The sequence below is a fragment of the Nuphar pumila genome, chromosome 5, assembly GCF_984573655.1.
Source record: "Nuphar pumila chromosome 5, dmNupPumi1.hap1.1, whole genome shotgun sequence".
Lineage (NCBI taxonomy): Eukaryota > Viridiplantae > Streptophyta > Magnoliopsida > Nymphaeales > Nymphaeaceae > Nuphar > Nuphar pumila.
The window spans coordinates 97380127-97405457 of record NC_143253.1 but is presented as its reverse complement, the minus strand read 5'-3'; the positions used below and the strand labels follow the sequence as shown (position 1 = coordinate 97405457).

Genomic DNA, 25331 nt, shown 5'->3' with positions numbered 1-25331 from the left:
TGGTTTGTCGGTGAGTCCATCCCCGAATTCCTCTTTCCTCATTTCTTCTTGTTTTCATTCTATGGCTTTGAGAATCCTTCCTTCTTCCGACATCTAGGGTTCGGTTTTCACTCTCTGGCTTTTCCTGATTTCTCTATACAGGAGGAGGGCAGAGCAAAGGGCCAGATCAGATCGTGATCAATAAGCGTGTATTCATTTGATTTGAGTTCTTCTTTAGGGTGATTTCTCTTCTTTGTTGTTTGCGATCTATTTTTGCAAAAAATGTGGTGTCCGCTTCGATTTTATTTGATATAAGATTATTTTGAGGTATTGATTTCAAATATTTTTTTCGTCTTTCTGATCTTGCTTTAAAGGATTCGTGGTAGAGAAGGCATCTGAGGGAAAGGGAGCCTTCTGTTGGTTAGTCCCCTGCTGGTATGTCGTTCTTCTGCATATGACTGTTGAGTTGAAGTTTCTGGTTTAGGCTCGTGGTTAGTATGGTACAAGCAAACGGGTAAAAAAATTTCTTTGTGGTTAGATGTGCGGTGATGCTGTGAAGGGTTTTACCATTCGGGTGTGCCATTCTTTGTTGCGTCCTGTTTGGGAATACTGTAGGCAATGTGATTAAGAAACCTAGGTCGTTAATAGGTAATTTTTTTGCATGTTGTTAAACACGTATTTTCTGTTTAAATGTCTATTAGGATTTTTTTTTTAGCTGCGATTTAGCATATCATAATGCTCTATTAAGAAAATTTGAGAAGAATAGGTGGAATATATACATACTTTAGAATTTGTAGACTATCAGGAGTCAATGCTTGCCGAGTTGATTCCCGAGTTTATAGTCTCAAAACATTGAGCACAAACGAGCCTCGATTTTTTTTTGTGCTATCACTGGGGTGATGCATTGGGTAGCGTGCAGCCTGTGGAGTTGCTCCACACGACTGTCCAATCTTGTTTGGACTTGTTAGGGTATTGCTTCGCAGTTTTCGCCAATCGAATTACCAATTTACGTTTTGATTTTTATCGCTCATGTGCAAAAGCATATTTAGATAAAAGTTATCATTCTTTGTGCAACATTGTAGCACCCTCTCATTGTGAGAAGGACAAGTAGATCGTGTTGTGTGGCAGTTGCACTGGACTTTTAAGATCTCGAGTTTCATTTCACATCGAAAAGGTAAAATTCCTAAACTAAAATTTTAGAATGTTATTCATGTTGTATGATAGAATCTAAAAGTTAGTTAATATACGCACTGAATTCGTAGCACAGTCACATTGCTAGAAAAGGTTAGAAATGTATTGTATTGTCTACATAAATGTGCATTGCAGGTGCGTAGTTGAGCAAATTGCGCGATGCTTAATGCTAAGCATCGCACGCGGCTAAAAATGCCATGCAAAAAAAAATAAGAAAAATACAAATACAAAAGCATGCAAATCAGGTAAATACTCGTGGTAAGTAAGTGGTGCAAGCACATCACAGGTTAATTACTTTCTTGAATGCAATACTCTCCTGCTCACACACTCACTTAGTTGTGAATATCTAGGACTGTTGACAATTGTAGTTTGGAGACCATGCTGGTCATGGTTGTAGTTAGCGGGATATTGGAGTGTATTTGTTGCAGGTACATGTTTGACATTGTTGTGAAATGAATGGTTGACTGTATTGCAGTATTTGAATTGACTGCATCAAATGTTTGCATTACATTGTTTTTTTTATTAAACTTGCCATGCATGTGAAATGTGTATCATGAAAACATGCCTAAAATGAATATATCATGCTTGTTACGATGATTACATTTTTCTGTATATCCTGTTAATGTGTGCAAGTATGATGTGATGTATTTTGCGCATGCAATAGTTGAATTATCTATGCATGCATAATAGCTCATGTGAGTGTATCTTGTATTAAGCATGTTGAGATTAAATCATGCATGAAATCATCTTAGAATTGAATCATGCATGTAAGCTTGTATAGTTGAATCATGACATGATAAGGTCATGCATGAAAGTGAATACAAATTAGTTATGAACATGCATGAGAGTATATAAATTTGAATTATGCAAGTGATATAGACTTTGATATCACGCATGAGAGCATGTAAATTTGAATTATGCAAGTGGCATAAATTTTTATATATGTAAGTAGCATAGACTTTGATATTATGCATGAGAGCATGTAAGTTTAAGTTATGCAAGTGACATAGACTTTTGAATTCATGCATGAGGGCATGAGAGTTATCTTGTGATAATATAATGTTTGGCTCTGACCTATGACTTAATAATAAAGATAACCCCAGACTATTGGTTCATTTGAGACACCGGCAAGGCCAGGCTCTCTGAGATGACTGGATTCGTTCTGATCTCGTGTCCTTCCAGGAGAGGGAAGGGCGGTATAAGCCTCGTGGGACATGTGTTTTCAAGGGCTGAAGGCGTCTCTTGTCCCCGTCCCACGGAGGTTAGGGGACAGGTCTACCAATGAGTCCTAGGTGGTAGGATCACAGCTCTGCAGAGTTAGCGATGTATGCCCCATTTTTCGCCAGCGATTTTGATTTGGCATAAGCCAAGACTTGGGACTATGGGTCCGTTCTCCCAACCACTGCATTGCGGGGTTGAATCGCTCGACAAAGAACCACTTAAGTCATAGGTGGGCAATAAAAAATACATAGAATAATGAATACTCCTATGCTTGTTTATAGATGTCTATACCATTTTTTTGTACCAAATGGGTTTAAATAAGCAAGAGAAACAATTAATTAGATTTTTAGGATAACTGATTTCATATGTATAATCATATATTGTGAACAGGTAGAGACTTTTAAGATTTTACATGATCATTGCATATGAATTTGTTACATGTGAATGAAAAAGACATGTTTATGTTTGATCATATGATTTGACCTGTTGATACGAGCCAAGGGCTTGAATGATGCACGTGAGGTGCTTGTGTGTGCGAGGCAAATGGGAAGGGTCAAGATAGGACATGTTCCATTATTATATTTGAATGCAAAGTGCATAAATGATCTGATAAATGCCATGTGAATTTGTAATTGAAATAATGCATGCCTTAGTCATAAGTTGGACATAAGCATGTTCCTTTTGATCATAAAGAAAGTAAATGATGGCATTACATGATATATTGCATTTTTACTTCACTTTGGAGTATGCTATGAATTGTTAGTTTCATATATCTATGCAAATGATTATCATGTATACGAATGGTTATGAAATTGTGTAATAACTGCAAATTTTTCCATTAAAAATTTTAATGTTTTATGCGTAAAATAGGTTGAATTGGGCACGGATCCAAGTTTCGGATCCAGAACCATACTTAAGTGATACCCTTATACATATAAACCTATTAAATATCTATATATACGTAAATAAGAAAATAAATAATATATATATATATAGATTATTAGGTGGGATTTGGACCCAACTATGGGTCCACATCTTTAAATAAGACCCGGATCCAACACGTGGTTGGATCCCGAGTGCGGGTCGCGGGTCGGACCCGGACCCGGCCCACACCCTGTAAGAAGGATACAAAAGGGGGGGGGGGCGATAAGGGGGTTGCCCGATAAAAATGAAGGGGGAAACCCCCCGATAAGTCACTGGTTAGGGTTCTTTTGAACCGTAACATTTGGAAATGGGAGGGGGGAAGCCGAAGCCGCCGGGCTTCCTTCCTTTTTGGAAGGTCACCCACCTACTAAGGGGGACCCCAAACCCTTCCTTCTCCCTCTCTCGCTGTCCCATGCTCCCTCTCTTCTCTCTCTAACCCTCGGATTCCCCTCCCCCGAGCTCGGGCCTGCTGTTTGAAGCCGTGTCAGGAGACGCAACCGACCTCTCCGGTGGTGGTGCTGTCCAGGCCGACCGACCCCTCCAGTGGATGCCGCAACACCCTCGCCGGATAATGGTAGGGTTTCTGTAAAATTTTTGTTCAGGTCGAGCATGGATCGGGTGGGATGTGGGTTGTCCGAAACCCAGACTGTCGAGTTGTAAATGGGGAAAAATCTCCAGTTGGGGGTTGTCTGTCAACCCCAAACCGGGAACTCCAAATCAACAATTTGGGGTTTCGGATGCTTCCTTTCTTTTCTTTTTGAATCATGATCTAATCCCTGTGTATGTCTCTTTGGGATTTCATGATTTAATTAGACCTAATGAAATTTGTGATTGAGTTGTATACACGTTCATCTGAATTTTTTTTTTGGTTTATGTATATATATATATCTGTAAATATATATATACATTCATGTAAATGTTATGACTTAGCATTGTATATAATCTTTGGGACTGCATGACTTGGCTGGGACTATATTCTCTTGAATTTAGAATTTATTTTGTGCAAATCTTTTGGACTGATTATGAAATTGTTTTTACCTAACTCGTGAGAGGCTGATCTAACTCGTGAGAGGATGATCTATGATTTACCTGCGGTTTTGGGTTGTAGGGACTGGGTGCCCACTAAAGAACTAAAACGGTAGATTGTGTACCTTGTGTATTAAAGTGGTGGTTAGTCGCATACTTAAGCTCCTGCGCTGTGGTGTTTTATGTTTTGGAAAATTTGCTGTAACAGAGTTGAGGTGTTATAGTAGACTGACATAGAGTCTGTGCACATATGGCCATGCTTGAGGGTTGTAAAGGTCTGGACTTTTGTTTTGCATAGGCTTAATCAAGGTGAATGCATGTTTAACTCCTATGTTTTTAGTTGAATTACTTATGATAAACCAAGGTGCTGCCAATAATTGAGTCTTGTATCTGTTTAGTGATAACGATTGTTACCTAATTAATCAAGGTTGGTTGTATGTATTCCAGAGGGTGCAAAGACTAATCAGCTGTCTGTTATAATGGTCTCCCATGTTATATGAAGCTGCATGATTAATCAACTGCTAGATGCCTAGTTAGCTGCATTATATGATCATATTCGTTTCATATGAAACAACATATTAAACTGTTACTCCATGTCGATTTAGTTGCATGTAAGGTTGAGATTCAATCTAGTATTTAATTTCGTATTCACTTTATATTAAATGCTTAGATAGTTGCATATTAAATTGCATAGTAACTTGTAAATTTAAATAGATGATTAGTTGTATATTAGGCGGCATGTAAATTTGGTGTTCACTCCATAGTAACTAGCAATTTAAAATGATGTTTAGCTGCATATTAAACTGCCTAATTTATATGGGTCAACTGCATATTCATTCAAAGGGTTCCAATGATTCTTTATGTGTACATCTAGAAGATTCAAATGGCCATTAAGATGTTTATTTTCCAATGTTCATAGGCTTGTCAAATTGTATTTTTGCTGTAGTACTATTGCCTAACACTACATACTTGCTGAAAGTATCAAGTGCCAAATAAGCTGTATATCTTGTGGAATGTTCGAATGAGAGGATGTTGGGAGAAATACATATATTACCAAATCTTTAGGACTATACTGCACGTTCAATAAAGTACACCAACTGTGTTTTTGCTTGTTGTCAGAGCTTGTATTACATGCCACCCTTCATAATACCCGGAGGAGTTGTAGCAATTTGCTATTAAGGAATAAATAAATGATAATAAGAATGATAAATGAGGTTTTGATAACCGAACATACGGGTCGGGTTGTTGTGGACATATGGAGGTCTAGCTAGGGTATTGAGGGTCTTGAATAGGCCGTCGAAGTTATGATGTGAACCCACATGAAAATGAAAGTAAAATATTGTTGCTTGATTGGTTTAAAGGCACCAGAGCGCTTTGAGTAGGTTATGCAATCAATACGACAAAGGATGGGAACTGTCTATACACCTTGGTAAAATGATTAAGGTTGGGAATTCTACTGTTAGGATAGTAGAAGGAAGTTGGGGAAATGCCCTGTACTTCGGGAAATAAAATAAATGAAAAGCTTAACCCACTCAGTTCGGGCTTACCTTGGAGAGGGTAGGTGGTACAAAACTTCGGGGACGTGTTTTCTGTTCGAGCTAAAGTGACTCGTTGGTCCCCAGTCCTCGGAGTTGGGGGACCCAGACTACCAATTGGTCCTAGGTGGTAGTTTTATGTACTTTTGCAGAAGTTAGGGATGCATCCTGGTTTGGTTTTGGCCTTTGGGAGTTTCTCTCGGTCACTGGCCGCTCCCTTGGGATTTCAGTCACAGTTAGAATGTTCGGGTTAATAAAACAACTTTGAATAATATACCCCCGAACGTCCTCTTCTGTGATGGTTGCCTTGGCCCGTGTGTACCCGCGGGATAAGAAAAGATAAATATTAACTAGAACAGTTAGGTATCACTGTGTTGGAGTCATTAAAGAGACAACTGTTTACTTTTTTATCATGCTTTATATTCGGTGCTTATGATAAAACCACATCCTAAACTGTGCGCATAGTAGTTAATTTAGTTCATATTATGGACTTTATATAGATGTTATTCATGTTAGTGTAAGTTCTGCTTTAATTGCTTAATACCTTGTTTAATTGTTGTAGTTGAGTAAAATGCTTTTTGTGCTTAAGTATAAACTGTTACATCATCTACCTTTCTATTCAGATATATGTCTATTATTGCTATTGCATCGAATTCCCTATGTGGTTATGTTTAGACTGAAATTCCAACACAACACCCACATCACATCTGACACATGATCTACTTGCAAGAATAATTACAGTTTTCCTACTTAGACGTGGTAGTCTAATTCCTATAATTTCTATTATTTTCAGGAGAAGAGTAGTTCTATGAGCGATACGGGATGAGGCGCTGACCGAGACTTGATCCATTTGTTCCCTGGCGGTTCTGCTTACTTTCAGATTGAGATTTTTGTTTTGAGACTAAATGTGAAAACTCTGATCTTGGATTTTATTATTATTAAAGTGGAAATAAATGGTGTGGTTTGCTTTTACCTTCCTGTATCGTTCTGAAATGCTTAACCCGAGAATTATTAGTTGTTTCCGCTTGAAAAAAAAAATTCCTAAAAATTTGGGTTAAATTTCGGAGCGTTACAGTTATGGTATCAGAGCCTGGGAACAATAAATCAAGGATCACGGTCATGCCACATCCTGAGATCGCTCTGTGAGTATATTTTTATCATTCTTACTTTATTAGGCCTGATAATTGCATTGTTTTCTATATAAGTTTAGATATATACTTGTGATAATTTTATGGACACTACAATTCAAAGATAGTAAAACTGTGTGTATTGAAATGATTATTAGATGTATCGTCGATCCCAAGCTAGTTCGAGCACGGCGAACGAATGGCAGGACCAAAGGGGTTTCGTGATGGAAACTCTCGGTAATCTGGCTCAAACCATGGACACTCAAATGCGCCATCAGGCGGAGTTAGCCGCAGCCATAAGTGAAAGGCATAATACAAACACAATCACCTATGAGAAGTTCTTGAAGTTGAACCCGCCTACCTTCTCAGGCAAGGCTGATCCTGAATTAGCTGAGAGTTGGATTGCCGAGACAGAACGAGCTTTTCGGGTTCTGTCTGTTCCCGAGGATAAGCAAACGGACTTCGGCACCTACCGCTTGACGGAAGATGCACAGAAATGGTGGGACACAACCCGCACCATCCACTTTGCTGGAGTGGATACTATTCCATGGGAAGATTTCAAACGAACATTTCTCGAGACATATTTCCCCCAGTACGCTCGTGATCAGAAGCATCAGGAGTTCTTGGAGCTTACACAAGGAAATATGAATTTGGTGGAATACACTACCAAATTTCGGACCTTGGAGCGTTATTGCCCAAATTTGTTCGCGAATGATAAAGCCAGAGCAACTAGGTATGTCCGCGGACTCAAGGACGGATTGCGACCACGAGTGATGATAAATCTGCCATCCACCCTCGCACAAGCCATTGAAAGTGGCTACTATGCTGAATGAAGAATGGGAGAGATCAAGGAAGAGTCAAAAAGACACACCGGGGAAGCGGGTAGCCGGTCCGCCTCAGCACCACGGTGGTAAGAAGTACCAGCCACCTTACAAGAAGCAGAAGTACAACGGTGGAAATCGTCCTCCGCAGCAACAAGGACAAAATCGGGTGTGCCAGAAGTGCAACCGGTCCCACTATGGACAACCTTGCCCTAGAGACACAGGAGCATGTCTTTACTGTGGAAAGATGGGTCACTATGCCCGTCAGTGCCACAAGAAGATGGCGGATATGCAGAAACGAAATGCCGGGGGAGGACAGCAACACCAACCATCTCAGCCGCAGCAAACACCGCAGCAAAATGCACAGAAGAGGGTGCCGGGACGAGTATATGCCACCACTGCGGAAGAGTTGGAGAAAGGAAATCTGGTACAAGGTACTGTATTTGTCAATGGTTGTGCTGCACTTGTTCTATTTGACTGTGGTGCTACACATTCGTTCATATCCGTAGAATTTGCAAAGTTACTTGGTGCACATACTGAATCTCTGAAACATGAATTATATGTGTACAATCCGATAGGATATAATTCGATATGTGTAAACTACATCCCTGATGTCATAATTGTACTGGAAGGGCAGAACTTACCTGCTGACCTAATCTTGCTCGATATGACTGAATATGATGTCATTTTGGGGATGGATTGGTTATATGAACATTATGCCAGCGTTCTCTGTCGACAAGGGAAAGTGGTTTCGTCCCGACCAGGATTGCCAAAGGTTGAGTTTCGACTCTCTAGACCTACAGTGAAGGGCCGAATGGTATCAGTATTAAAGGCCCAGAAGTATATGCGACAGGGGTGCCGAGCATTCCTAGTAAATGTATTCTCCTGCGAGTCGAAAGTCACACCATTAGAAGAACTTGAAGTGGTTCGAGAATTCCCGGAAGTGTTTCCGGATGAGTTGCCTGGACTACCTCCACCGCGTGAGGTGGATTTTCATATCGAGTTGGTGCCTGGGACGACACCGATCTCGAAAGCGCCTTATCGTATGGCCCCAGTAGAGTTGGAGGAGCTGAAGAAACAACTCCAGGAGTTGATGGAGCAAGGTTTCATTAGACCGAGCGTATCACCATGGGGAGCACCAGTTCTTTTTGTGAAAAAGAAAGATGGTTCTATGAGGCTGTGTATAGACTATCGGATGTTGAATCAAGCAACAGTCAAAAATAAGTATCCCCTACCTCGTATTGAAGACTTGTTCGACCAATTGCAAAAGGTTAAAGTGTTTTCAAAAATCGATCTTAGATCTGGTTATCACCAACTTCGGATAAAGGACGATGATATTCCTAAGACAGCCTTTAGAACAAGGTACGGTCACTACGAGTTCGTAGTTATGCCATTCGGACTGACAAATGCTCCTGCAGCATTCATGGACTTGATGAATCGAGTATTCAGAGCATACTTGGATACGTTTGTAATTGTCTTTATTGATGATATACTCATATACTCATAAAGCATAGAGCAACATCGTGAACATTTGAGGATCGTATTGGGGACTCTCAAGGAACACCAGTTGTTCGCCAAATTCTCCAAGTGCGAATTCTGGCTCGAGAAGGTCATGTCATATCGCGAGACGGAGTCGCTGTAGACCCGGCTAAGGTTGAAGCTGTATTAAATTGGGGTCAACCGAAGAATATCAGTGATATCAGGAGTTTTCTGGGATTAGCAGGTTATTATAGAAGATTCATTCAGGACTTTTCACGGATTGCTATGCCCATGACCAAGCTCCTGAGGAAAGGAATCAAGTTCGAATGGACGGATAAGTGTGAGGAGAGTTTCCAAATCTTAAAGAAGAAGCTTACCACCGCACCAGTGTTGGCTTTACCTTCAGGTCATGGTGGTTTTGTGGTCTACTCCGACGCATCAGGTACTGGGTTGGGATGTGTTTTAATGCAAAATGGTAAGGTGATAGCTTATGCCTCTCGCCAATTAAAGACTCATGAACGAAACTACCCAACTCATGATCTCGAATTGGCAGCCATGGTGTTCGCGTTGAAAATATGGCGACATTACCTGTATGGGGAACAATTCGAGGTATTTACTGATCACAAAAGTCTCAAGTACCTGTTTTCCCAGAAAGAGTTGAACATGCGACAACGACGATGGTTGGAGTTTATAAAGGATTACGATTTTACCATTTCCTATCACCCAGGAAAGGCAAATGTGGTAGCTGACTCTCTCAGTCGCAAAGCTGGTTGCAGTTTGTCTAGTCTTTTGACAAAAGGGTGGAATTTGGTGGAGGAATTCATTGATTGGAAACCGTTCGCAGAAGTTGTGGGAAGTATCAAATTATCTAATTTGTCTGCTCACCCGGAGATCCTTACAAAGATTATTGAAGGTCAGAAAGAGGATCCCCAGTATGAGAAACTGAAGTCACTAGCCCAGCAAGAAAATTCACACTTCTCACTCAAAGAAGATGGCAGTATCTGGATGAAAAAGCGACTTTGGGTCCCTAGTGACCCCAAGTTGAAAGAAGAACTATTGGGAGAAGCACATAGGTCCAAGTACACCATACACCCGGGGGGCACAAAAATGTTTAAAGATTTACAACGAGGGTATTGGTGGAATGGAATGAAGCGTGAGGTCGCAAGTTATGTCTCGAAGTGTTTGACTTGTCAGCAAGTCAAGGTAGAACATCAAAAACCTGGTGGAATGATGCAGCAGATGGAGATTCCACAGTGGAAATGGGAAGAAATCACCATGGACTTCGTGGTGGGTTTGCCCAAAACACGGAAACAACATGACGCTATATGGGTAATAGTGGATCGACTAACCAAATCGGCTCACTTTCTACCCATACGAATAAATCAATCCCTCGAGAGCTTAGCAGACTTATACATCAGAGAGGTTGTTCGACTGCATGGAGTACCAGTTTCTATTATATCAGATCGAGATCCTCGATTTACTTCTCGGTTTTGGGGTCAGTTGCAACAGGCCTTGGGTACGAAACTGAAGCTGAGTACTGCTTTTCATCCCCAGACTGACGGACAATCAGAGAGGACTATCCAGACACTAGAAGATATGCTGCGAGCATGTATGCTGGATTGGAAAGGTGAGTGGGACAAGCATGTTGTGTTAGCCGAATATGCCTACAATAATAGTTACCATGCGAGTATCGGCATGGCTCCTTTCGAAGCTCTGTATGGAAGACCATGTAGATCACCTGTGTATTGGGATGAAATTGGTGAACGGTCGGTAGAATCACCAATCGTGTTACAACATTATACCCAACAGATAAAGATGATAAGAGATAGACTGCTCACAGCCCAGAGTCGACAAAAGAGTTATGCAGATCAAAGGCGCAGGGAGCTCACTTTTGATGTGGGGGATCGAGTCTTTGTGAAGGTATCACCCACCAAAAGTGTATTTCGTTTTGGTAAGAAAGGAAAATTGAGTCCCAGATATGTCGGACCTTTTGAGATTTTGGAACGGATTGGAGAAACGGCCTATCGTATAGCCCTACCTCCTCAGTATGCTCAGATACATAACGTATTCCATGTATCTATGTTAAGAAAATATCTTCAAGATCCGGCACATGTCATCCAATATGAGGACGTAGATATAAGGGAAGACCTAACAATGGAAGAAAAACCAGTGGAAATATTGGAACGAAGCGAACGAGTCTTGAGATCAAAGACCATTCCTCTCGTCAAGGTGAGATGGCAACACCATGGCATCGATGAAAGCACGTGGGAACCGGAGGCTAATATGCGGGAGAAGTACCCCAACCTTTTCGAGTAAGCAACCACAGGTAAATTTCGAGGACGAAATTTCTTTAAGGGGGAAAGAATGTAATAACTGCAAATTTTTCCATTAAAAATTTTAATGTTTTATGCGTAAAATAGATTGAATTGGGCACGGATCCAAGTTTCGGATCCAGAACCATACTTAAGTGATACCCTTATACATATAAACCTATTAAATATCTATATATACGTAAATAAGAAAATAAATAATATATATATATATAGATTATTAGGTGGGATTTGGACCCAACTATGGGTCCACATCTTTAAATAAGACCCGGATCCAACACGTGGTTGGATCCCGAGTGCGGGTCGCGGGTCGGACCCGGACCCGGCCCACACCCTGTAAGAAGGATACAAAAGGGGGGGGGGGCGATAAGGGGGTTGCCCGATAAAAATGAAGGGGGAAACCCCCCGATAAGTCACTGGTTAGGGTTCTTTTGAACCGTAACATTTGGAAATGGGAGGGGGGAAGCCGAAGCCGCCGGGCTTCCTTCCTTTTTGGAAGGTCACCCACCTACTAAGGGGGACCCCAAACCCTTCCTTCTCCCTCTCTCGCTGTCCCATGCTCCCTCTCTTCTCTCTCTAACCCTCGGATTCCCCTCCCCCGAGCTCGGGCCTGCTGTTTGAAGCCGTGTCAGGAGACGCAACCGACCTCTCCGGTGGTGGTGCTGTCCAGGCCGACCGACCCCTCCAGTGGATGCCGCAACACCCTCGCCGGATAATGGTAGGGTTTCTGTAAAATTTTTGTTCAGGTCGAGCATGGATCGGGTGGGATGTGGGTTGTCCGAAACCCAGACTGTCGAGTTGTAAATGGGGAAAAATCTCCAGTTGGGGGTTGTCTGTCAACCCCAAACCGGGAACTCCAAATCAACAATTTGGGGTTTCGGATGCTTCCTTTCTTTTCTTTTTGAATCATGATCTAATCCCTGTGTATGTCTCTTTGGGATTTCATGATTTAATTAGACCTAATGAAATTTGTGATTGAGTTGTATACACGTTCATCTGAATTTTTTTTTTGGTTTATGTATATATATATATCTGTAAATATATATATACATTCATGTAAATGTTATGACTTAGCATTGTATATAATCTTTGGGACTGCATGACTTGGCTGGGACTATATTCTCTTGAATTTAGAATTTATTTTGTGCAAATCTTTTGGACTGATTATGAAATTGTTTTTACCTAACTCGTGAGAGGCTGATCTAACTCGTGAGAGGATGATCTATGATTTACCTGCGGTTTTGGGTTGTAGGGACTGGGTGCCCACTAAAGAACTAAAACGGTAGATTGTGTACCTTGTGTATTGAAGTGGTGGTTAGTCGCATACTTAAGCTCCTGCGCTGTGGTGTTTTATGTTTTGGAAAATTTGCTGTAACAGAGTTGAGGTGTTATAGTAGACTGACATAGAGTCTGTGCACATATGGCCATGCTTGAGGGTTGTAAAGGTCTGGACTTTTGTTTTGCATAGGCTTAATCAAGGTGAATGCATGTTTAACTCCTATGTTTTTAGTTGAATTACTTATGATAAACCAAGGTGCTGCCAATAATTGAGTCTTGTATCTGTTTAGTGATAACGATTGTTACCTAATTAATCAAGGTTGGTTGTATGTATTCCAGAGGGTGCAAAGACTAATCAGCTGTCTGTTATAATGGTCTCCCATGTTATATGAAGCTGCATGATTAATCAACTGCTAGATGCCTAGTTAGCTGCATTATATGATCATATTCGTTTCATATGAAACAACATATTAAACTGTTACTCCATGTCGATTTAGTTGCATGTAAGGTTGAGATTCAATCTAGTATTTAATTTCGTATTCACTTTATGTTAAATGCTTAGATAGTTGCATATTAAATTGCATAGTAACTTGTAAATTTAAATAGATGATTAGTTGTATATTAGGCGGCATGTAAATTTGGTGTTCACTCCATAGTAACTAGCAATTTAAAATGATGTTTAGCTGCATATTAAACTGCCTAATTTATATGGGTCAACTGCATATTCATTCAAAGGGTTCCAATGATTCTTTATGTGTACATCTAGAAGATTCAAATGGCCATTAAGATGTTTATTTTCCAATGTTCATAGGCTTGTCAAATTGTATTTTTGCTGTAGTACTATTGCCTAACACTACATACTTGCTGAAAGTATCAAGTGCCAAATAAGCTGTATATCTTGTGGAATGTTCGAATGAGAGGATGTTGGGAGAAATACATATATTACCAAATCTTTAGGACTATACTGCACGTTCAATAAAGTACACCAACTGTGTTTTTGCTTGTTGTCAGAGCTTGTATTACATGCCACCCTTCATAATACCCGGAGGAGTTGTAGCAATTTGCTATTAAGGAATAAATAAATGATAATAAGAATGATAAATGAGGTTTTGATAACCGAACATACGGGTCGGGTTGTTGTGGACATATGGAGGTCTAGCTAGGGTATTGAGGGTCTTGAATAGGCCGTCGAAGTTATGATGTGAACCCACATGAAAATGAAAGTAAAATATTGTTGCTTGATTGGTTTAAAGGCACCAGAGCGCTTTGAGTAGGTTATGCAATCAATACGACAAAGGATGGGAACTGTCTATACACCTTGGTAAAATGATTAAGGTTGGGAATTCTACTGTTAGGATAGTAGAAGGAAGTTGGGGAAATGCCCTGTACTTCGGGAAATAAAATAAATGAAAAGCTTAACCCACTCAGTTCGGGCTTACCTTGGAGAGGGTAGGTGGTACAAAACTCCGGGGATGTGTTTTCTGTTCGAGCTAAAGTGACTCGTTGGTCCCCAGTCCTCGGAGTTGAGGGACCCAGACTACCAATTGGTCCTAGGTGGTAGTTTTATGTACTTCTGCAGAAGTTAGGGATGCATCCTGGTTTGGTTTTGGCCTTTGGGAGTTTCTCTCGGTCACTGGCCGCTCCCTTGGGATTTCTGTCACAGTTAGAATGTTCGGGTTAATAAAACAACTTTGAATAATATACCCCCGAACGTCCTCTTCTGTGATGGTTGCCTTGGCCCGTGTGTACCCGCGGGATAAGAAAAGATAAATATTAACTAGAACAGTTAGGTATCACTGTGTTGGAGTCATTAAAGAGACAACTGTTTACTTTTTTATCATGCTTTATATTCGGTGCTTATGATAAAACCACATCCTAAACTGTGCGCATAGTAGTTAATTTAGTTCATATTATGGACTTTATATAGATGTTATTCATGTTAGTGTAAGTTCTGCTTTAATTGCTTAATACCTTGTTTAATTGTTGTAGTTGAGTAAAATGCTTTTTGTGCTTAAGTATAAACTGTTACATCATCTACCTTTCTATTCAGATATATGTCTATTATTGCTATTGCATCGAATTCCCTATGTGGTTATGTTTAGACTGAAATTCCAACACAACACCCACATCACATCTGACACATGATCTACTTGCAAGAATAATTACAGTTTTCCTACTTAGACGTGGTAGTCTAATTCCTATAATTTCTATTATTTTCAGGAGAAGAGTAGTTCTATGAGCGATACGGGATGAGGCGCTGACCGAGACTTGATCCATTTGTTCCCTGGCGGTTCTGCTTACTTTCAGATTGAGATTTTTGTTTTGAGACTAAATGTGAAAACTCTGATGTTGGATTTTATTATTATTAAAGTGGAAATAAATGGTGTGGTTTGCTTTTACCTTCCTGTATCGTTCTGAAATGCTTAACCCGAGAATTATTAGTTGTTTTCGCTTGAAAAAAAAAATTCCTAAAAATTTGGGTTAAATTTCGGGGCGTTACAAATTGAATGTCATGAATTAAAATGAGAATGATTTTAAGTTTTCATGCATACAAGTGATATAATTATAAATGTCATAAAATTAATGATGATTTATGTGATTGAATATCATGTTCTTGTTATGATGTGGATTTCCTTGACTCTCATTTTTAAAATGATGAAATTACACTTGATTACATCATTTCCACTTGAATTGCATTGTTCAAGTTTAGTTTTGGTTCCCTACAGGTATGTGGTTGATGCCCTACAATATTTACAGATAACCTCATAGAGGATTGAAGTGAAGCGCAGGTTGTTGCGTGGTTGAAGGCTCCACTCTTACCTACTACGATTCCTAGAGGTATGAGGCAAAAGTTTGAGATGGTTAAAAACTTATATAAATTTTATTTTTTGTCTAAATCCTCACATTTAAAGAAGTGTAATATTTTAGAATGAGAACATTTTTAAATTCTATCATTCATTCATGTTATGTTCTTGCATATGGTTTAGAACTTTAAATCTTTACGTAACTCATCAATTATCTTAAATCTTGATACGTTTTGTCTTCCGCATTTCCTTTTTCACATGTGAGAAGCTTTTAGAGTAATAATCTCAATCAAGTTGTGTCTATGAATGATTATGTACTAGATCTGATACTGGGAGGCTAATATACACTCGCGCTTGCGCTCAGGTGAGCCGTCTAGTATTTGGAACAGTTGGAATGTAACCATAGATGAACTTGTTGGCATATTACTTTCGAGAACCATGTGAATTGTTTATATAAATAAAAAGTTTTAAATTTTTCTCAAAATTTGGGGTTTGAAAAAGTTTTAAAAATGTTGGATTTTTTAGGGACGTTACACGTTTGCTCTTGTTTTCTTCCCAGGGTATGCTTGCCTTTTGGTGATATCTGCTGGATCGTATCCATTTTGTTTTAGTGCAAATCTACAAGACTAAAATGCTTTATCTACATGTCTTTGTCATGCATTCTATCGAACAAGAAAACTTTAGTTGCTCAGGCATCTATTCAGTTTAAAAAGAATTATCTGAAATATTGAAGGTAACTTCATGCAAACAGGTTTGGGTCGCTCTATTTTGTATTTAAAACCTTAAGCAAATTTGAGTTTGGGCATCCATTTTAAAGAGCACACACATTTTGAGTTGTGAAGCTTATTTATATAGTCGGTACTCTAGTCTAGTGCATAGTCAGCTGCTTGATGTTTGCATCACTGCAAACCAAAGCCCAAAGACTCTGGTAAGTAGGGGGTGGAATCATAAACTAAAAAGTGTTTGGTGATGCTTGGAATGCCGAGTCATGGGTCATTGAGATGTCAAAGCATAGAGCTGGGTAACTATGTTCTACTGGTTTTTTGCACTGCAAGCTCTTCTACCATCTAAGGTGTTTTGGAGTCTTTTCCTAAGTAATCCTTCCCAGGAAACCCAATTAGCCTTTTAGTAATCTGGATGGCACCATTTGTCAAATGTTTTGATACATATTGGGCTTGATCCGCCTTTTGACAAGTTTGAAAAAGTTGTTAGTGGCACATTATTTTGTGGCCAATAACTTTTTCACCATTATAAGGTGAAAAATTATATCTATTGTCCTGAAAACTCCAATCCCTTTAGAGGAATAAACTTGGGTGAACACCTAGTCCATCTAAGAAAGGCTTATTTTTTATTTATTCACCTTATTGGCTGTTCATGACAACCTCTGATATTTTACTAGCCAAGAACCTAACGTGACACAGACCAGATGCCTAGGCACAACAAACCATGGTTATAGTTGAGATTGACAATTAGTTTCAGTACACTGCTGAACTAACCTTAAGCCTTTGAAAAACAATCAAGCATTTCGACTCATTCCGTATATTAGTGTAACCATCCATCATTGTGTGATATAAGTCAATAGGAGCATCAATTCCTTCTCCTTCCATATCTGCCACCAGCTCTTCAGCTCGAGCTAAATTTCCAACTTGGCTGCATGACAGTTATGAAATATTAGAAAAAAAAGTCCTACCGAAAAAATGTTATTATCAAAAAACAAATCCAAGACTACTTAGTCCAGCAGACGTTCCCTCTGTTCATCTTTCATAAGCTACAAGTACCTAAGCAAGGGACTACTCAAGATTGTTCATGAACTATACACGATTAAACAATTCAAATAACACTCATAAAATGGAGTTGCAAAATCAACAAACACAATGAAGCTGGGTCTGTACAACAGCACAAAGAAAGGTTTAAATGATCAATGAATAGAGACTAAACTCAACCAGGATAACTTATTGCAGAATGTTCCAAGCTGAAAAATGTTAAGGTAAATTTTTATGCTAATTAATCAAATTTCATACCTTTTTAATTTAAACACAGACAAGTAATCAATGAGTAGCACCTCATTAAGGCTTGCAGAAATTTCTCATTCATAATGAATATAAAATGCCCTAACAGATGCTCTGGACTATTCTCTTTGGGTTGAATCAGCTTGACCCATGGGCATTGTAGCCTAAAATTGTTGGCCACCATCCTCCCACGCACAAATAAAAAAATACTGGCTATCTCACTCATTCCACTTACCCTAGCTTCATCTCTGTTATCACACTTCCTAGAGCATGAAGACACATACAAAACTGTCTCCTGACATTGCCATCTCTGTCATCAATCCCCCATTTGTGTCAATTCCTTAAGTCAACACCCAAAAGGCAAAAATAAGAAAAGTCTGCCCATTTTGCATGTTCTACTACATAACTCTAATCCTTTCATGAAAAAGATTAATTTTCAATTGTAATTTTCACCATAATAACAATATGTCCACTCTAGGAATTTGATAGAGCGAGCATTTCCATCTTGATAAATTCACAATAGTTGTTCTTTTTTAGCTTCTGGAAGCCACAGTAAACGAGGCAGCCCAAGTAGACCACAGTTGTTCAATTCAGGCCAATTTCACTGCTAAAGCAGCCCTGCTGTTAAATGGATTCTACCAGCTATGGGGCTCGAGTTATTATTTGGTTCATTAAACAGAGTTATCCACGCATGTCAAGATATATTTGTGCAGTTAAGACAGAACATGGACAGGTGAACAGGCACTGAGAACATCAAAATGAGCAACAGTTACAGTAATCCAATGGACTGCTTAAGCAATAATAAGAACTAAGTGCATCATTTAGGAATGATAATGATAATACAATCATATATATTTAAAGATTTGTAGATAATACTCACCAATGAGCATATATGATGTTACTGTAGACAATTGCGTTCAGGGATGTATGTGTCCTCTTTGCCTCCTTAAACCAATATTCTGCAGCTCTTCCAAAGCAATATAAAAGATTATATAATGGAATATTTTGAACAATTATAGAGAAGATTCACAGCATGCACTATAGCAGCATACTTTAGCAAGCTTAAAAAGTTAAAATAATCTAATCTCAATTGTAACTAAATGGTATACATGCACAATTACAATGACTTTTGCATGAAAATCTGGAAATAGGGAAAAGTAAATGAAAGACCACCAGTTAATGAACAAGCAACAGGGGAAAAAAACTATGATTCTGTTCAGATCCTATTGAAAAAATCAAACAGTATGATTTTATAGGCATAAGAAACATGAAAAATCACTCATTTCCCTCAGTTTCCAAAAACTATTGAGCAATTCCTCTACGATGACTCATAGTAGTAAAAGTACAACAAATGTGTCTTTTGATTCTTTTCTTCATAAGATCACATAAACAACCCAAGTAATGACAATTAATGTATTCAATCACCATATTATAAATTAGTCAGCAGCAAAAAGAAATGCGAACTTGTTGGCATCCAATCTTAACGAACACACACACAATTCACAATGCATTTGGTATTTAGACATTTGACATCTACCATGAACACGTGTAATATGGAAAGAAGGAGCCATATATCAAAAAGAGGAACTCTAATCAATGAAGAAAGGGTTACTCATCTACAGAAAAAGCCTGCTGCAAGAAATAGAGAATCCATGGGGAAACCCGTACTGCCAAGAATAAGGCATTAACTATGGTACAACATACTAAGTATATTATAATGTGTAAAGAGTTTATACCAGAAGGTGCTTATTAATGTTACGAGCCCACCACCTTCGTAGTAGTGTAGTAGGTTTGATTAGTAATATGTTGAGTTTAGTTGTATTTCTTGACATATTTTAGTCTGAATTTACATGAGTCTTCATGGTTCTTAGTCCTAGTTAGGAGTATGCATTTGGATCTTGGATCCGAATATCGTAATTGGGTTGATAATTTGGGTCTAAACCTCTAGTGAGGAAAGGAGTATAAATACATGAGTCTTCCATTGTAAGCATCTATCCAAGTAATGAAAGTGTAAAGAATTCTCTAGAATCCTATGGAGGCAGCTCCTTCCTCGAACTATGAAAATTAGGAGACCCCTTCTTCCTGGAATTAGAAGGAAACCCATCATATATTGCATCATCTACTGAATTCGGCGAGTTGACACTAGCCAATTCCCACATCGAGCCTTCAGGAACTGTTAGGAATCCGATCCAAGAATTCAGAACCAAACATTTGATTTTCAGTTTAAGCTATGCTTAAAATCATGCAAAATAATACTTAATAGCAGTCAAGCCCAAAATGAAGTTTTCTGAAGAACGAACACTGGATTTCCAGAAGAGAAAATGATAAAAGACTCCCATGTCAGAATTTGAAAACTTAATAACGAATAAGAAAAAAACACAGAAAAAAGCTGCATACAGATGCATGGAGCTACTTACTTAGAATCACCCATGTTGGCAAAGCCAGCAATAAGAATACTGTATGTCACCAAAGTCATCTCAATGTCCTCAGACTTCATTTCCTGCACACAAGCTACTGCCCCCTGCATGTCTCGGGCAACTGCATAAGCGTGAACAAGGCTGCATGAAACAATCTTAAACTGAGATTATGCAAAAAATCATACTAGCATGGGCTGTAATCTTATCAGAATTTGTAGATGCAATCAATTTGGTTCACTTCTTCGAAGAAAGATAGTTCATGCACCTAAATCTTTCCATAGAAGAGGCATACTCTGAAAAGATTATAATGGCTGTTGATCACAAAGACAATAAAAAAGTTGCATTCATCATATAAAAGAATCTAGTAGAAGATAATGAAGGATCTGGACCATTTAATGGGCATTTAATCACATATAAATCCTGACACAACTTTTATATAGATCAAAATTGACCAGCCATCAGGCAAATGGCTGATATAGACCAAATGAATCAAAAGTAAGTGCGAGAACAAAGAGGACAGAACCATAACCAAGAATAGTGTCCTCCAATATTCCATAAGCAAAAGTTTACATCTCAAGACAGCAAAAGGGCCCTATATGTTAAAATATATGTATCATTACATATATATATATATATATATATATATATATATATTTATATATATATATATGTAATACACCATAATACCCGATAGGGGTATTATGGTCATTTCACACAGTACCCGATAGGGGTACTTGTTTTTCTTTATTTCCTGTAATTTTCTATTTTTATTTTTATTTTTATTTTTATTTTTATTTTTTACATTTTCTTTAAGCCACTTAAGGGGCCCCACCATAGAGTCGTTGGGGCCCCCAACGGTCACAATTGTGACCGTTGGGGGCTCCCAATGACTCCATGGGAGCCTCCTTTTGTGGCTCTCCTTTTGAGGCCACGAGGCCTCCCTTCCTCTCCTTTTCTTTTGTATAAATAGAGGTGAACCCCCTTTGTATTTCATTCATTCTTGAGAGCTCTCTCTCTTTCAATAAAGAGACATTTATATTTTGTGTTGTGTTGTCCCTTTGTGGACTTGGCTATTGTATCTTTTGTTTGTCCATTGTAGGACATTATAAGTGCTTATAGCACTCTTTGTATTTCCGCATATATCTTTACACTATATATATCTGAATTCTGAAGGCAAATAGCAGACAAGTCAGCCATTGTCTCTCTTATGCTGATGTTTATGCCAAGCCTTACCAAGAGACGGAAAAGCTATTAAACTCTAGATGTTAAAATAAATAGAGTAATGTCTTCTATAAGATGTAGTTATAGATGAAAGGTTGTAATGCAATAACTGGAGAAAATCTCTTGGACTAAATCAGGTTGGCCTATAATTATGTTATACGGGAGTAATTTTAGCATGAACATTAAAAGTTGATGAAATTAAGCACAGAAAATCAGTGAGCCCTTATATACACAGTTTTACTAAATACATGTAAGTGTAGCCTCTGAATTAATAGTCGAAGATCATGACAGGGAAGCCTCCAGCCACATTTTATGCAGGTTTTAAAATAGGAAGTTGTGATGTACCTGTGATCAATTCGTAGAATTCATGCAGCTTGTTCAAGTCTCTCCCACCCAATACCTCTCTCCCAGCCAAAAACAAGGGAAAAGAAAAAAAAAAGTATTGTCCATATCAAGATGCTGACTAGAATAGAGATTCAATTATAAATCTCATATGCAGCACATGTACACATGAATAACAATAACGTGTTGACAAAAAATCAATTTGGAGATGAGATGAGTGTTCTATCTTTTATGCAGCTGCCTAATAGTAAAATGTAGCCATGACTTGTAAGGCATGTCCACCCAAGCATCCCATACACATCCATAACAATAAGATGTCCATACAGGCATAAAATGCAGGAAATTTTGTTAATAAAACCATCACTCTCGATAATTATAAAAAATAAAGCTTATAGGAGGAAGTACTTATATCTTTCTCAGATAGTCTCACAATATTTTAGGTGCCTATTAGAGTACAGACTTTTCTTCTTCATTATGACAGTTATTATGTATGTGTTTTTTTATCAATATAACTGTTTGCGACTTTAATGTTTATTAGAATCCCATAAAATTATATTTTTTATTCATGTTTGTATTACTTCCACTTTTATCCGCATTTGTTTCATCTTCAGCTGAAGTATTTCTATACTTTATTTGTATTACTCCCGCTCTTAATCCTCCCATCTGTTTCATCTTCAACTCAAGCATTTCCATACTTTATATGTTGAATAGACAAAACCAAAAATAGCATAAAACCACACCCAGAATAAGGAGAAAAAGAAATTAAGAATAAAAATTACACTTACTTGGTATAGACATATGCATTTGGTTCTATTCCCCTTGCTCTCATACTCTCAAAGGTTGCACGTGCGTGATGCTTGTCACCTCGTCTAGCATAATAATTAACCATTAATCCAAACTCCCTTCTTGAAGGCTGAAAAAGATTAGCATTTAAGCAAGCCAATAAGTTGCATTATACTCCTCAAAATCAGTTAGAACTAATACATCTATAGATAAACAACAGCAAGCTAACAAAATTACAGGAAAGTATTCTACACGCTAAATAAGTAAGCCATCTCTCATTGATGAGCGAGGAAGCGAGAGAGAGACAACTCGCACACCTTCCTTCAATTGACATAGGTACGCATGCAATTGCATAAGCACGTTCAATAAGAACATCTTGCTATCAACTGAAAATTATACCAAAGTGCTGGATTACTTCGAGTACAAATAGCAACCATATGCATCCATTATTATTGAATCATCTTAAACTGAACACCGTTATAAATATCTGAGATAGAATTTTAGCTAAAAGCGCATTTAAATGTTGTCAAAATGTATTTTGTCCTCTACAACATTTGTGTACTTCAGAATTAGTTCATAGAGCAGGTACATTATAAAAAACACACATTTAGATGAACTCACTTACTAAAACATTTCACTTTACAATTACATAGCATCATATTTTCTTCTTTCAACATTCATTTCCTTCTACTAGAATTTGAAACTAATTGTAACCTGTCTATCCATCCATTTTCGAACACCAACAATTCAGTGCATTATAATCGACGTTGGTACCTTCTTAATCCTTTGGAAGCTTGAAACCACAGCCTGCCAATTCTCTGGCTCAGTATCAAGGACCCTCCGGAGCTCTTTGCAGGAGTTATGCCTCTCCTCATGCCACTTCGACCGGTAATCCTTCGAATCCGATCCCTCCAACCATTTCGATCTCTCCGCAGATCTCACCTTCAGCCTCCTCCCATCGTCCAGCTTCACAGTGAGGACCCTCCCGTGAAACTCGACCCCATCGAATTCCACAGCCTTCGCCGCAGAATTCGCGGCCGTAGGCCCTCCATAGATCACGAAACAGTAGCCCATGTTCCTCTCTGGATCGTCGTGGCCCTTAATCAGAACCACGTTCTTCAGAGGCCCGAATTGCCTAAAGAACTCGGCGACCTCCCTCTTCTTGATCCAGAGCGGTAGATTCCCCACGAAAATCTTCCCTTCCTCCCTGTACGCCGCATCTGAAGGCACTCCACTTCGTCTTTCTTCTCGAACTTCGTTCTCCGCAGTCCCGGTCGGTTCCTCTGGGGGCTGGGAAGGTGGGTGGTCGGCCGGGGACAGATCCAAAGAAATCTTGCTGGAGAGCCAGAGCTTCTCCGAGACCTTGGAAGAACCGGCGAAATTGCGAAGTAGGTTCGAGTTTTTTGATGGGTTGGGTTTGGTTTGGTTGGATTTCTTGCCGGAGGAAGGACTAAAGGTTGGGTTCCCGGGACGACGGACGTTGCCGGAGATTGGAGAAGGGCCGTTGAGTTCGTGCGGTTTCGAAGAAGAAGAGCGGGGGTGAAGTGAGAGGTTGAGAGAAGAACGGCGAGCAGCTTCGGGTGCCGTACGCTTTCCGGTGAGACCCACCGGAGAATGGGGGAGGGAAGAGCAGAGGCAGGACGTCTCCATGGCCGCCAGTGGCCCCCCAACGGGTGGTGGCGGAAGTGGAACTGGTTCAGTGCAGCATTTTATCATATCAACATTCACCTCTCTGCACCAGCCTTAGCCTATCACTGGTAGTTGGTAGGACTGCAAACGGTTCGGATACGGTCCTGATCTTTTTTATCCGAAACCAGATCCAAATATCCTGCAGCCAAACTTAATCAAAATCCGAATAAAATCCGATGATGTAAGATTGGCAGGAGAGAAATCGTTGGAAAACAAAAAAGAAAAAATGAAAATCTTGATATATATTATCAGAAATATTAACAATATAAATTGTTTATAATGAAAAGAAAACCATGCTCTGCAATACATTTCAAGTGTTCACATGATATAGAACGCTGCATCATGGCACAGCGCTGCATGTATTGCAATATAATTGAAAATTGCTTGGCCATGAAATATTCTTTGTTTTTTTTCTAGGCCAATGAACCACACTTAGCAGTGGACCGGGGTGGAGGCGGGTTCAAGGTTTGCACCCCTGACCCGTCTCATAATTCTGTCCTCCATCCCTTGCCTTAATCCCTGCATGGGTTTTGATTTTAACCTCCATCCCGGCCTCTATCCTTATTTCATGTCCTCTATCCCCAATCCAAACGGGGTGAAGCAGCCCCGTTTCTCCTCGATCCATTGTCATCCTTATTGTAAAACCCGCATTTAAAAAAAAAAAAAAATCGGACCCGGGTCGGGTCCGGACCCGACACAGGAGGTCTTTCTCCTGTGCGCCGCACCCCCCACCGCACATTCGACCCGATAAGGGAAACCCATCAGGGTTTCCCCTTTTGTCGCCCCTCTCCGAGCTCTTTAAGAGCGTTGCGGGAGGGGAGGATCGATGCCCCGCCCCCCTTCTCGTTCCCTGCAGGCGACAACCTCGTCGGCAACCCCGACCAACGCCTCCTCCTTCCCTGCGCACGTAGCCGACCGCCAGCCACCTCGCCTCCTCTCCTTCCAGGTACGTCGTCTTCACCTTCTTCTCCTCCTCCCCCTCACATCTCTCTCTGTCACCTCGCCAGGACGCCGGCAGGCGGCGCACGGCCTCTACTGCGCCCTCCCACCTCCCTCCTTGCCCATTGGAGACCTGACCGGGGGCCTACAGGGCCCCTGTCGTCCCCTTCGCTCTTTTCGGGGTTCGCCGGAGTGCCGACAAGGGGCCAATGGCCC

General features: G+C 39.7%; 1 protein-coding gene across 1 annotated transcript in view; it reads right to left on the bottom strand.

Annotated features, from left to right (window-relative positions):
• The window catches only part of LOC149837876 (uncharacterized), a 37274-nt gene extending 13059 nt beyond the window's left edge, over positions 1 to 24215 (bottom strand). The window contains exons 1-5 of the mRNA XM_090006246.1: positions 23262 to 24215; positions 22490 to 22617; positions 20142 to 20282; positions 18605 to 18691; positions 17212 to 17365 (exon numbers count right to left, since the gene is read on the bottom strand). Of these exons, the coding sequence (XP_089862372.1) occupies positions 17212 to 17365; positions 18605 to 18691; positions 20142 to 20282; positions 22490 to 22617; positions 23262 to 24203 (1452 nt within the window). The 5' untranslated portion in view covers positions 24204 to 24215. The remainder of the gene's footprint in view (positions 1 to 17211; positions 17366 to 18604; positions 18692 to 20141; positions 20283 to 22489; positions 22618 to 23261) is intronic.
• Positions 24216 to 25331: the final 1116 nt, after the last annotated feature.